Genomic DNA, 13596 nt, shown 5'->3' with positions numbered 1-13596 from the left:
AAATGGCCCTCTAGCCCAAATAATTTCCCACCCCTGGTTTAACGTCTCATCCGAAAGACGGCACCTCCGACAGTGCAGCACTCCCCCGGCACTGCGCTGCAGTGTCAACCTAGATATGTTTGTGCTCAGGTCCCTGGAGTGGGACTTGAATCCACAACCTTTTGACTCAGAGGCGAGAGAGAGAGTGCTACCCACTGAGAATGGGAAGGTCCTGCATCTCCTGCGTTTGCACAGGAAGGTGCCAGAGGGAAGGACTGCAGGAAGTAGGAGGTGGTGGCGGGGATGAACCAGGGAAGGGAGCAGACCCTTCAGAAAGCAGGGGGGAGGACGATGCATTTGGTGATGGGATCACGTTCATTTCGGGAACATTTTGCGCTTAAACCTCTGGGAGCGGGACTATGAACCCACGATCTAGCTGGTATCAGCAGCAACAGTGCAACCAATTGAGCCCCAGCTGTGGGGTCAACACAGTGTGAGGTCAACCGGAATTTAATCATCGTTTCCTGATGCAAATTTTGTGGTTTGAAAGTGCACCATCAATTAATAAAAAAACAATTTGACTTTTGGAGCACAGCACCTGTAACGTGCCAAACTATTATCTTGGCAATAATTATTCTAAAATCAGGCCAAGAGGAAACAGCTTGTGAATGTAGAATGCCTTTGTCACCTTGAGACTTGACTACTGCAACGCACACCTGGCTGGCCTCCCACATTCCATGCTATGCAAACATGAGGCCATCCAAAACTCGGCTGCCCCATGTCCTAACTCGCACCGAGTCCCGCTCACCTACTTTGGCTCCCGGTTAAACTACGCCTCGATTTCAAAATTCTCATCCTTGTTTTCAAATCCCTCCATGGCCCTCGCCCCCTCCCTATTTCTGTAATCTCCTCCAGCCCCACAACCCCTCGAGATGTCTGCGCTCCTCTAATTCTGCCCTCTTGAGCATCCCTGATTATAATCGCTCCACCATTGGTGGCCGTGCCTTCAGCTCCCAAGCTCTGAAACTCCCTCCCTCAACCTCTCCGCCTCTCTACCTCTCTCTCCTCCTTTAAGATGCTCCTTAAAACCTACCTCTTTGACCAAGCTTTTGGTCACCTTCCTTAATTTCTCCTTATGTGGCTCGGTGCTAATTTTTTAGCTCATAATACTCCTGTGAAGCGCCTTGGGATGTTTCACTATGTTAAAGGTGCTATATAAATATAAGTTGTTGTTGTAGAATCCTTAGGTAAAAGCAATAAGTTTCCACTTATCTATCTTTTTCTATTAACAGATTTCTATTTCCCCTGATTTGCCCTGGTTGCACAATATAGTGACAGTCGAGGAATTTTGTCCCTGTAACATTGAAAGGTTGGTTTGTCACAAATCACAAGTGTCTATTCGGAAATTGTAGATGTTCTGTTCAATCGGACATAAATCCCGCCCCTCAAAGCAACACCACAAAGAACAGATTATCTGGTCATTCGTTCATTTGGTGCTTGTGGGACCTTGCTGTGCACAGATTGGCTGCCGTGCTTGTCTACACAACAGTGACTGCACTTCAAAAGCAAGCCATTGGTTGTAAATCACTTTGGGACATCTGCAGTAACAGCTTCAGGCAGGAGAGGACCCTCGGTTCATCTAGCCCTGCCAGCCATAGCATTTCCATGCCGCATTTCTAAGAACCCTGATGCGATAAGGCTTTTTATATGAAAGAAAGAGTTGCCTTTCTATAGCGCCCTTCATGACATCAAGATGACCCACAGCGCTTTACGGCCAATGAAATACTTTTTGAATTGTGGTCACTGCCGTAATGCTGGGAAACGCGGCAGCCAATTTCAGCACAGCAAGCTCCCACAAACAGCAATGTGTTAATGATCAGATCATCTGTTCTAGTGATGTTGGTTGAGGGATAAATATTGGCCCAGGACATTGGGGATAACTCCCCTGCTCTTCTTCGAAATAGTACCATGGCCTCGATTTAATGACTCATCTGAAAGGCGCTCCCTCAGCACTGCACTGGGAGTGTCAGCCTACATTTATGTACTCAAGTCCCTGGAGTGACTCAGGGGCGAGAGTGCTGCCCACTGAGCCACAGCTAATACAAGTTCTTTCGATTGTGCCAAGCATTCGGAAAGGAAGGAAAATAAAGATAGAAAATAGGAATAAAAATAACACAGTCACTTTCCCTGAAACTCACAACATTCTTAGCGATCCTGTGATACAATGGATGTGTACAGCTGCTTCGAAGAGGTGAAATGCTGCTCAAATATTCAAGGCATTTTTTTTTAAATTGAGTTGGGGGCGGATAAGGCACAGGTACTCAATCGTGCGCACCTTCGCCATTAATCGTGTTCATTAATATTAAAATTCGAGATTGCGTTAACGTGTTGTTGGCACCGAGAGACCGCCAGTACTCACGTGTTGCAGTATCTGAACATTCCCCGGATATCCACTTCTCGGATTGCAGCGTTGAGCAGCGGGACACTCACCAACGCCGGACCATGTCCCACCAGCAACACAGTCCCCCCGGAGCGAGTAGACTAAGAAGAACACCACATGTATGAGCTAAGAAACAGGGATCAGCAACACAGCTCAATTCTAAACTACCTTTCACAAAGACATAAGCAGGTAGATAAAACGCCTGATAATATAGACAATTAAGAAATAGGAGCAGGAGTCGGCCATTAAAGGCGAGAGCTTCCGCGATGGTTTAACTGCGGTCCATTGTGTTATGAAGAAAGGTTGAGCAGGTTGGGCCTATACTCATTGGAGTTTAGAAGAATGAGAGGTGGTCTTATTGAACATTATAAGATTCTGAGAGGGTTTTACAGGGTAGATGCAAAGAGGATGCTTCCCCTCATGAGGGAATCTAGAACTAGGGGGCATAGTCTCAGAATAAGGGGTCACTTAATTAAAACAGAAATGAAGAGGAATTTCTTCTGACCGAGGGTCGTGAATCTTTGGAATTCTCTGCCCCAGAGAGCTGTGGAGGCTGGGTCATTGAATTTATTTAAGGTGGAGATAGACAGATTTTTGAGCGATAGGGAGTAAAGGATTATGGGGAGCAGACGGGAGACCAAGATCATATCAGCCATGATCTTATTGAATGGCGGAGCAGGCTTGAGGGGCCAAATGGCCGACTCCTGCTCCTATTTCTTATGTTCTTATGAATGGCCAGTTTCTGTGCTGTATATTCTCTGTAATCACCTGTCTCTTTCTTACCCATTCTGTTCTCTTCTAGCCCCGATTCTCTTCGTCACTGGGTTGTCCTGGCCAAGAAACTCAATGCTAATGCCGTGTATTAAAAACTGTAGTTGGGCTCTGATGATATCATCGGGATGTTAATTAGAGGCAATTAAGTACTTACATAGATGCTGGTATGGACACAGAACTCTGCCCCCGTGCATTCGATGGTGCTATCTGGCATGCAACCAAGAGCAGCCTCCACTTTCAGGGCCAGATCCTGGGCTGTCTCCTTCGTGACTGTTATGGTGAAATCAGCCCCCACCTCCTTCGCCTTCTCCAGTCGGGCACTTGACAAATCTAAGAAAACAAATCCGTCTCAAATTCACCAACGCAACAAACGCCCGAGGTTTCACCGAGGCCAATAGCAAATGAAAATGGTCTTTCCTTCATCGCTGGTGCTTTACCGAGGGCGAGCTGGTACAATAAGCGTAAAACTAGGTTAGCTGTCAGGAGGTTCTCTCGGAGAGTCGTTGACCTCTGGAACAAGTTATTGCCTTGTCCAGTGAGTGTTGATTCACTGAAAACCTTCAAAAGGGAGCTGCAGCAGTCCCAGTCTGTAACTGATAGCGCTGCATACACAGGGCAGGTGGGATGTTGGCTGATAATCCTTGTGGTTACTCTGGTCTCCTCGAACTTGTTATGATCACCCTCAGGGGCGGGAGCGGGTGGGGGGTTGTGTGTGGGGGGGGGATGCCCGAGAAGAATTTCCCAGCAACCTTTTTCTCTGAATTGTCTGAATCAGCTGTGTCAGCTGTGGCTCAGTGGGCAGCACTCTTGTCTCTGAGTCAGAAGGTTGTGGGTTCAAGTCCCACTCCAGAGACTTGAGCACATAAATCTAGTCTGACACTCCCAGTGCAGTGCTGAGGGAGTGCTGCACTATCAGCAGGTGCTGTCTTTTGGATGAAACATTAAACCGAGGCCCCGTCTGCCCTCTCAGATGGACGTAAGATATCCCACGACACTATTTCGAAGAAGAGCAGGGGAGTTCTCCCTGGTGTCCTGGGCCAATATTAATCCCTCAATCAACATCACTGAAAAAACAGATTATCTGGTCATTATCGCATTTGTAGGCGCTTGCTGTGCGCAAATTGGCTGCCATGTTTCCTACATTATAACCAGCATTTATTGCCCATCCCTAATTGCCCCGTGAGAAGGTGGTGGTGAGCCGCCTTCTTGAACCGCTGCAGTCTGTGTGGTGAAGGTGCTCCCACAGTGCTGTAGGGAGGGAGTTCCAGGATTTTGACCCAGCGACGATGAAGGAACAGCCGATATATTTCCAAGGGATGGTGTGTGACTTGGAGGGGAACGTGGAGGAGGTGGCGTTCACATGTGCCTGCTGCCCTTGACCTTCGAGGCGGTGGAGGTCAGGGGTTCTGATGGAAGCCTTGTCCAACTGAGAGCAGATATTGGAAAACAGCCCCTATAATCTATTTCTTTTGCATTGGTACATGGGACAATAAATTCTTTGTATAACCAGTATAGATATAGCTCGCGATAAACCAACGTTATTGCTTTGTGTTGAGGCAGGAGATCTGTCGCTTCAGTAGCATTGGCACCAGAACTAATACTTTGACTAACTCCTGCTCCGTGTCTGTACTCCCCTGCTCCTCAGTCTTGGGACGCTGGGACATCTTGGAGCCACTCGCTACGTTAGAGGTATTTTGTTGTTACGGCCGAGGTGCCTGGGGACCGTGATTTTCTTTTGAGGACAGAGAAGAGAGCGAGGTCAGTCAGAGGACTGCACTTGGTGGGCACAGGGGAGGGAAAATGTGTGCTGAGAAAGAGAAACAGAAAGAGATAAAGGGAGGCAGAGGGAGATTGAGACAGAGAAGAAAGAGAGAGAGAGAGAAACAGAGACAGAGATAGAAAGAGGAGAGGGAGGCAGAAGAAGAGAAACAGAGTAAGGTAAACTGAGAGAGAGAAAGGTTGAGAGAGGGGAGGATGAAGTCAGGGATGTATCTGTAGTAATACCCACCCTCCTGTATGGCTCAGAGACATGGACCATGTACAGTAGACACCTCAAGTTGCTGGAGAAATATCACCAACGATGTCTCTGCAAGATCCTACAAATCCCCTGGGAGGACAGACGCACAAACGTTAGCATCCTCGACCAGGTCAACATCCCCAGCATTGAAGCACTGACCACACTCGATCAGCTCCGCTGGGCAGGCCACATAGTCCGCATGCCAGACACGAGACTCCCAAAGCAAGCACTCTACTCGGAGCTCCTTCACAGCAAACGAGCCAAAGGTGGGTAGAGGAAACGTTACAAGGGCACCCTCAAAGCCTCCCTGATAAAATGCAACATCCCCACCGACACCTGGGAGTCCCTGGCCCAAGACCGTCCTAAGTGGAGGAAGTGCGCTGAGCACCTCGAGTCTCATCGCCGAGAGCATGCGCAGGCAGCGGAAAGAGCGTGCGGCAAACCTGTCCCACCCACCCCTTCCCTCAACGACTATCTGTCCCACCTGTGACAGAGTCTGTGGCTCTTGTATTGGACTGTTCAGCCACCATAGAACTCACTTCAGGAGTGGAAGCAAGTCTTCCTCGATTCCGAGGGACTGCCGATGATGATGATGGATGAGTGCGGCCACTTTTTTTAATAGGGAAGGTCCTTGGTTTATGAGCCAAAACGCAGAGGAGAAAATTACGGTCGGAGGCTTCCTACGGGCAAACGCCTCCAATCTGAAAAAAACCTACGGAAATACCTGGTGGTCCCGAAGGAACGGAGGATTCCGGTCGGAGGCCTCCATTTGCTGTGCTGTGTACGGGAACATTTCTTCCAGATACGGATACATATCCTGGGATCAGGTGGGCCTGGACCACCAGTCACTATCTAGTATTCTCATTGATGATAATGGGAACTCGTTTTTACGAGCTCCCATTACTATCAATGGGAATAACCCCTAAAACAAGAAACACAGCACAATACATTTTAAAAAATACCGCACATATTTAAAATTAATTGAGTTGAATGTTTTAGAAAAAAATCATTTTTGGAATTTTTTTTAATGTATTCTAATAGAGTTAAAAATAAATTACCTTACTGAACAGGGTTTTTAATATAAAAATGAATCATTATATTTAATTTTTCTATGTTTTAAAACTCTTATGCTGGTAAAAGTAAGCTATGCGCCTGCTTTTACCAGGTGTACGAGTTTGAAGGACATTCTCTGGGCATGAGTTGGGCAAATAGCCCAAATCTCTGCCCCATGGATGTCCTTCCTGCGGGGATGCGTTCGATAAATTTTGACAGATCGGAAAAGCAGGTTCTCGGTGCATGCCCATCGCACGCCAAGAACCGGCATTTGCGAGGCCTCGCCGGGTTCGTGCGCACGTCGAACCCGCCTGGCGAGGCTGCAATTTTCGGCCCAAAGACCTGTAATATCTTCCCAGGGCGCAACCCTGAAGTTAGACCCGAAAATGCGCCCATTCTGCCGATGTCAAGTAAGGCTCAAATTTCCTGCGAATCTCATTAGAATATGTCAGAATGTAAAATGGGCGTAAAACCAGCATTAAAAAATCGGGGCCCCAAGAGAAGTCGAACTCACATCAATATTCCTTGTTTAGGTATGAGAATTAAAGTTTACTCCCTGGTTATGTGAGTCTGTAGGGGACAAACACGCAGGTAATTCATGCCTCAAGTTCAAAGAGACAATTGACGCAATGAAGAGCTATTTTTATGCCGTGGTATTATATTATCAGTGACTCATTTTAAAACGAAGTCCGAAAATGACTATGGGTTGAAAGGTGAACTCAATCACATAGCATTTCTTCATCTAACTAATGTGGTTTTTACCTGTTTGACATAAATGGGTCTTAAGACGGTGGAGCAAGACATATAATGATATCACCAACAGTTAATGTGCAGGTTGAAAACAAAATCTACCCCTTCCTGCCATTGCAACCCTGGGCATCAGTAACGCACAGGCTGATAACTTGATCCCCTCACAGCTCCAGCAGAAAATCAAAGGTTTGAAACATACAAAATAGAAGTAGTAGGTGGCCATTCGGCCCTTCGAGACTGCACCGCCATTCAATATGATCATGGCTGATCCTCTATCTCAACACCATATTCCCGCTTTTTCCCCATACCCCTTGATGTCTTTTGTTTCTAGAAATCTATCTATCTCCCTCTTAAATATAGAAACATAGAAAATAGGTGCAGGAGCAGGCCATTCAGCCCTTCTAGCCTGCACCGCCATTCAATGAGATCATGGCTGAACATGAAACTTCAGTACCCCATTCCTGCTTTCTCACCATACCCCTTGATCCCCTGAGTAGTAAGGACTTCATCTAACTCCCTTTTGAATATATTTAGTGAATTGGCCCCAACCACTTTCTGTGGCAGAGAATTCCACAGGTTCACCACTCTCTGGGTGAAGAAGTCTCTCCTCATCTCGGTCCTAAATGGCTTACCCCTTATCTTAGACTGTGACCCCTGGTTCTGGACTTCCCCAACATTGGGAACATTCTTCCTGCATCTAACCTGTCTAAACCCGTCAGAATTTTAAACGTTTCTATGAGGTCCCCTCTCATTCTTCTGAACTCCAGTGAATACAAGCCCAGTTGATCCAGTCTTTCTTGATAGGTCAGTCCCATCATCCCGGGAATCAGTCTGGTGAATCTTCGCTGCACTCCCTCAATAGCAAGAATGTCCTTCCTCAAGTTAGGAGACCAAAACTGTACACAATACTCCAAGTGTGGCCTCACCAAGGCCCTGTACAACTGTAGCAACACCTCCCTGCCCCTGTACTCAAATCCCCTCGCTATGAAGGCCAACATGACATTTTCTTTCTTAACCGCCTGCTGTACCTGCATGCCAACCTTCAATGACTGATGTACCATGACACCCAGGTCTCGTTGCACCTTCCCTTTTCCTAATCTGTCACCATTCAGATAATAGTCTGTCTCTCTGTTTTTACCACCAAAGTGGATAACCTCACATTTATCCACATTATACTTCATCTGCCACGCATTTGCCCACTCACCTAACCTATCCAAGTCACTCTGTAGCCTCATAGCATCCTCCTCGCAGCTCACACTGCCACCCAACTTAGTATCATCCGCAAATTTGGAGATACTACATTTAATCCCCTCGTCTAAATCATTAATGTACAATGTAAACAGCTGGGGCCCCAGCACAGAACCTTGCGGTACCCCACTAGTCACTGTCTGCCATTCTGAAAAGTACCCATTTACTCCTACTCTTTGCTTCCTGTCTGACAACCAGTTCTCAATCCATGTCAGCACACTACCCCCAATCCCATGTGCTTTAACTTTGCACATTAATCTCTTGGGCCTAAGTTTCCACAAGAAAAAAAACGGGCGCCCCTCCGAGCCCTAAAACGGCGCCGAAAGAAATCCTCGGTAGTCTGCACCTACTTACAGGATCTCTGGCCCTTGGCGCAGTCAGCACGAGCTGTGGGGGGGGGGCGGAGCCAGGTCCCTGCACTGAAAACAGTGCCGGGACCTCTGCACATGCGCGCTACAGTCGGCACGCAAGTGCAGTAGCTCCAGGCGCCGAACTGTGTGGGAGGGGCCCGAAGCACGCAGCCCCTAGCCCTGGCCCAATGGCCTCACTGGGGCTCCTCCCATGGCCAGCTCCTGCTCCCCGCCTGACCAGACCCGACACTCGCTCTCCCCCCTCCCCCCCCCCCGCCGACCAGACCCGACGCGACACCCGCTCCCCCCCCCCGCCCCGAGACCCGCCCCGCACCGACCCGAGACCCGCTCCCCCTCCCCCGACTGATCCGACCCGCGCGCCTGTTCCCTGACCCGACGCCCCCCCCTCTCTCTCTCCCTCCCTCTCCCTCGCTCTCTCTCCCTCCCTCTCCCCCTCCCCTCTCTCTCTCCCTCCCCTCTCCCTCCCTCTCTCCCCCCCTCCCCTCTCTCTCTCCCCCCCCTCCCCTCTCTCTCTCCCCCCCTTCCCTCTCTCTCTCCCCCTCTCTCTCTCTCTCTCTCCCCCTCCCTCTCAGCGGCACGAACGGCTGCAGAATTCTCCCTGGCTGAAGCACTTTCACACAGGTAGGAAGATGATTTATTTAATCTTTTCGTGGCTTATAAATGTTTATTCAGGTTGGATTTATTTGTATAATATTTGTAGAAGTATAAATAAGGATTTATTGTCGAATTTAATGAGTTCCCTTCCCCCCACCTCGTTCTGGCCTAATTTGTAACCTGCGCTGATTTTTTAATGTGTAGAACAGGTTTTTTCAGTTCTACAAAAATCTTCACTGGCTCCATTCTACTTTAGTTTGGAGTACATTTTCACTGTGGAAACTTTCAAATCAGGCGTCAGTGGCCGGACACGCCCCCTTTTGAAGAAAAAATTCTGTTCTAAACTAGAACTGTTCTACCTGACTAGAACTGCAGAAAAAAAAATGTGGAGAATTGCGATTTCTAAAATAGTCCGTTCTCCACCAGTTGCTCCTAAAAATCAGGCGCGAATCATGTGGAAACTTGGGCCCATAGTGTGGGACCTTGTCGAAAGCCTTCTGAAAGTCCAAATATACCACATCAACTGGTTCTCCTTTGTCCACTTTACTGGAAACATCCTCAAAAAATTCCAGAAGATTTGTCAAGCATGATTTCCCTTTCACAAATCCATGCTGACTTGGACCTATCATGTCACCATTTTCCAAATGCGCTGCTATGACATCCTTAATAATTGATTCTATCATTTTACCCACTACTGAGGTCAGGCTGACCGGTCTATAATTCCCTGTTTTCTCTCTCCCTCCTTTTTTAAAAAGTGGGGTTACATTGGCTACCCTCCACTCCATAGGAACTGATCCAGAGTCAATGGAATGTTGGAAAATGACTGTCAATGCATCCGCTATTTCCAAGGCCACCTCCTTAAGTAGTCTGGGATGCAGTCCATCAGGCCCTGGGGATTTATCGGCCTTCAATCCCATCAATTTCCCCAACACAATTTCCCGACTAATAAAGATTTCCCTCAGTTCCTCCTCCTTACTAGACCCTCTGACCCGTTTTATATCCGGAAGGTTGTTTGTGTCCTCCTTAGTGAATACTGAACCAAAGTACTTGTTCAATTGGTCTGCCATTTCTTTGTTCCCCGTTATGACTTCCCCTGATTCTGACTGCAGGGGACCTACGTTTGTCTTTACTAACCTTTTTCTCTTTACATACCTATAGAAACTTTTGCAATCCGCCTTAATGTTCCCTGCAAGCTTCTTCTCGTGCTCCATTTTCCCTGCCCTAATCAAACCCTTTGTCCTCCTCTGCTGAATTCTAAATTTCTCCCAGTCCCCAGGTTCGCTGCTATTTCTGGCCAATTTGTATGCCACTTCCTTGGCTTTAATACTATCCCTGATTTCCCTAGATAGCCACGGTTGAGCCACCTTCCCTTTTTTATTTTTACGCCAGACAGGAATGCACAATTGTTGTAATTCATCCATGCGGTCTCTAAATGTCTGCCATTGCCCATCCACAGCCAACCCCTTAAGTATAATTCGCCAATCTATCCTAGCCAATTCACGCCTCATACCTTCAAAGTTACCCTTCTTTAAGTTCTGGACTATGGTCTCTGAATTAACTGTTTCATTCTCCATCCTAATGCAGAATTCCACCATATTATGGTCACTCTTCCCCAAGGGGCCTCGCACAATGAGATTGCTAATTAGTCCTCTCTCATTACACAACACCCAGTCTAAGATGGCCTCCCCCCTAGTTGGTTCCTCGACATATTGGTCTAGAAAACCATCCCTTATGCACTCCAGGAAATTCTCCTCCACCGTATTGCTTCCAGTTTGGCTAGCCCAATCTATGTGCATATTAAAGTCACCCATTATTACTGCTGCACCTTTATTGCATGCACCCCTAATTTCCTGTTTGATGCCCTCCCCAACATCACTACTACTGTTTGGAGGTCTATACACAACTCCCACTAACGTTTTTGCCCTTTGGTGTTCTGCAGCTCTACCCATATAGATTCCACATCATCCAAGCTAATGTCTTTCCTAACTATTGCATTAATCTCCTCTTTAACCAGCAATGCTACCCCACCTCCTTTTCCTTTTACTCTATCCTTCCTGAATGTTGAATACCCCTGGATGTTGAGTTCCCAGCCCTGATCATCCTGGAGCCACGTCTCCGTAATCCCAATCACATCATATTTGTTAACATCTATTTGCACAGTTAATTCATCCACCTTATTGTGGATACTCCTTGCATTAAGACACAAAGCCTTCAGGCTTGTTTTTTTAACACCCTTTGTCCTTTTAGAATTCTGCCGCACAGTGGCCCTTCCTGTTCCCCGCCCCGGGCCTCTCCGCCCTCCACCAACCCCCCCCATCTCCCCTCCATCTCCTGCCTCTGCCTCCCTTTTGTCTCCCTCTGTCTCCCTGCATTAGTTCCCACCCCCCTGCCATATTAGTTTAAATCCTCCCCAACAGCACTAGCAAACACTCCCCCTCGGACATTGGTTCCGGTCCTGCCCAGGTGCAGACCGTCCAGTTTGTACTGGTCCCGCCTCCCCCAGAACCGGTTCCAATGCCCCAGGAATTTGAATCCCTCCCTGCTGCACCACTGCTCAAACCACATATTCATCTGCGCTATCCTGCGATTCCTACTCTGACTATCACGTGGCACTGGTAGCAATCCCGAGATTACTACTTTTGAGGTCCTACTTTTTAATTTAGCTCCTAGCTCCTTAAATTCGTTTCGTAGGACCTCATCCCTTTTTTTACTTATGTCGTTCGTACCAATGTGCACCACGACAACTGGCTGTTCTCCCTCCCATTTCAGAATGTCCTGCACCCGCTCCGAGACATCCTTGACCCTTGCACCAGGGAGGCAACATACCATCCTGGAGTCTCGGTTGCGGCCGCAGAAACGCCTATCTATTCCCCTCACCATTGAATCCCCTATCACTATCGCGGTCCCACTCTTTTTCCTGCCCTCCTGTGCAGCAGAGCCAGCCACGGTGCCATGAACTTGGCTGCTGCTGCCCTCCCCTGATGAGTCATCCTCCCCAACAGTACTCAAAACGGTGTATCTGTTTTGCAGGGGGATGACCACAGGGGACCCCTGCACTACCTTCCTTGCACTGCTCTTCCTGCTGGTCTTCCATTCCCTATCTGGCTGTGGACCCTTCTCCTGCGGTAAGACCAACTCACTACACCTGATACTCACGTTATTCTCAGCATCGTGGATGCTCCAGAGTGAATCCACCCTCAGCTCCAATTCCATAACGCGGACCGTCGTCAGGAGCTCAAGGCGGATACACTTCTCACACACGTAGTCGTCAGGGACACCGGAAGTGTCCCTGAGTTCCCACATGGCACAGGAGGAGCATATCACGTGACCGAGCTCTCCTGCCATGCCTTAACCCTTAGATACCCTTAAATTGGTAATAACAATGTTACAGTTCACTTACTGATATAAAAAAGAAAAAGAAAAGCTACTCACCAATCACCAGCCAATCACTTACCCCATTGGCTGTGACGTCACCTTTTGATTCCTTTCTACTTCTATTTTGCTTTCTCTCTCGCTGTAGCTGCACCGGTACGCCTTTTATAGGCCGCTCCGACGCTGCTCCCGCCTCTCACCAACTGCCGCTGACTCTCGAGCTCCCGCTGGGCCTTTTATAGGCCGCTCCGACACTGCTCCCACCTCTCGCCAACTGCCGCTGGTACTCGAGCTCCCGCTGGGCCTTTTATAGGCCGCTCCGACGCTGCTCCCACCTCTCGCCAACTGCCGCTGGTACTCGAGCTCCCGCTGGGCCTTTTATAGGCCGCTCCGACGCTGCTCCCACCTCTCGCCAACTGCCGCTCAATATTCAGTGACTTGGCCTCCACAGCCTTCTGTGGTAGAGAATTCCACAGGCTCACCACCCTCTGAGTGAAAACATTTCTCCTCATCTCGGTCCTAAATTTCCTACCCCATATCCTAAGACTGTGACCCCTTGTTCTAGACTTCCCAGCCAGAGGAAACATCCTCCCTGCATCCAGTCTGTCCAACCCAGTCAGAATTTTATACGTTTCAATGAGATCCCCTCTCATTCTTCTAAACTCTAGTGAATACAGGCCTAGTCGTCCCAATCTCTCCACATACGACAGTCCTGCCATTCCAGGAAGTTTCGAAATGAGTCGAAATCAGGTTCAAGTCAAGATCAGAAAAGTCAACAGGTGGATGGAGTTGGATTATTTGACCAGAGGCGGGATGGGTTTAAACTCCCATCTCCATTATTTTTATCCTAAACTGGGACCTTGTCGCCAAAGCTGCCTGTAATTTTTTTCTTTTCCGTGCGTGGGCCCATTCAAATCCGCACGCCTGTGAGGGGTTGCTCCCATTGAAAAGCCGGCGAGCGGGCTGCGCGAGAACGCCAGGCCGTTGCACGGCGCAAT

General features: G+C 48.4%; 1 protein-coding gene across 17 annotated transcripts in view; it reads right to left on the bottom strand.

Annotated features, from left to right (window-relative positions):
• Window positions 1-13596, bottom strand: part of LOC139234097 (sorbitol dehydrogenase-like) — a 230749-nt gene that overhangs the window by 84353 nt on the left and 132800 nt on the right. For 15 of the 17 annotated variants that reach the window (XR_011588271.1, XR_011588273.1, XR_011588270.1 and 12 more), the window contains 2 exons: window positions 3348-3523; window positions 2399-2520 (listed from right to left, as the gene is read on the bottom strand). Coding sequence is in view for 10 of the 17 variants with exons in the window: in XM_070865027.1 (XP_070721128.1) it covers window positions 2399-2520; window positions 3348-3523 (298 nt within the window). In the remaining 7 variants the exon portion in view is untranslated. The other 2 variants (XR_011588276.1, XM_070865030.1) reach the window with 2 other exon arrangements.

This window comes from Pristiophorus japonicus, chromosome 21 (genome assembly GCF_044704955.1).
Source record: "Pristiophorus japonicus isolate sPriJap1 chromosome 21, sPriJap1.hap1, whole genome shotgun sequence".
In the NCBI taxonomy this organism is placed as follows: Eukaryota; Metazoa; Chordata; class Chondrichthyes; family Pristiophoridae; genus Pristiophorus; species Pristiophorus japonicus.
This window is presented reverse-complemented; position numbering and strand designations above follow the sequence as displayed.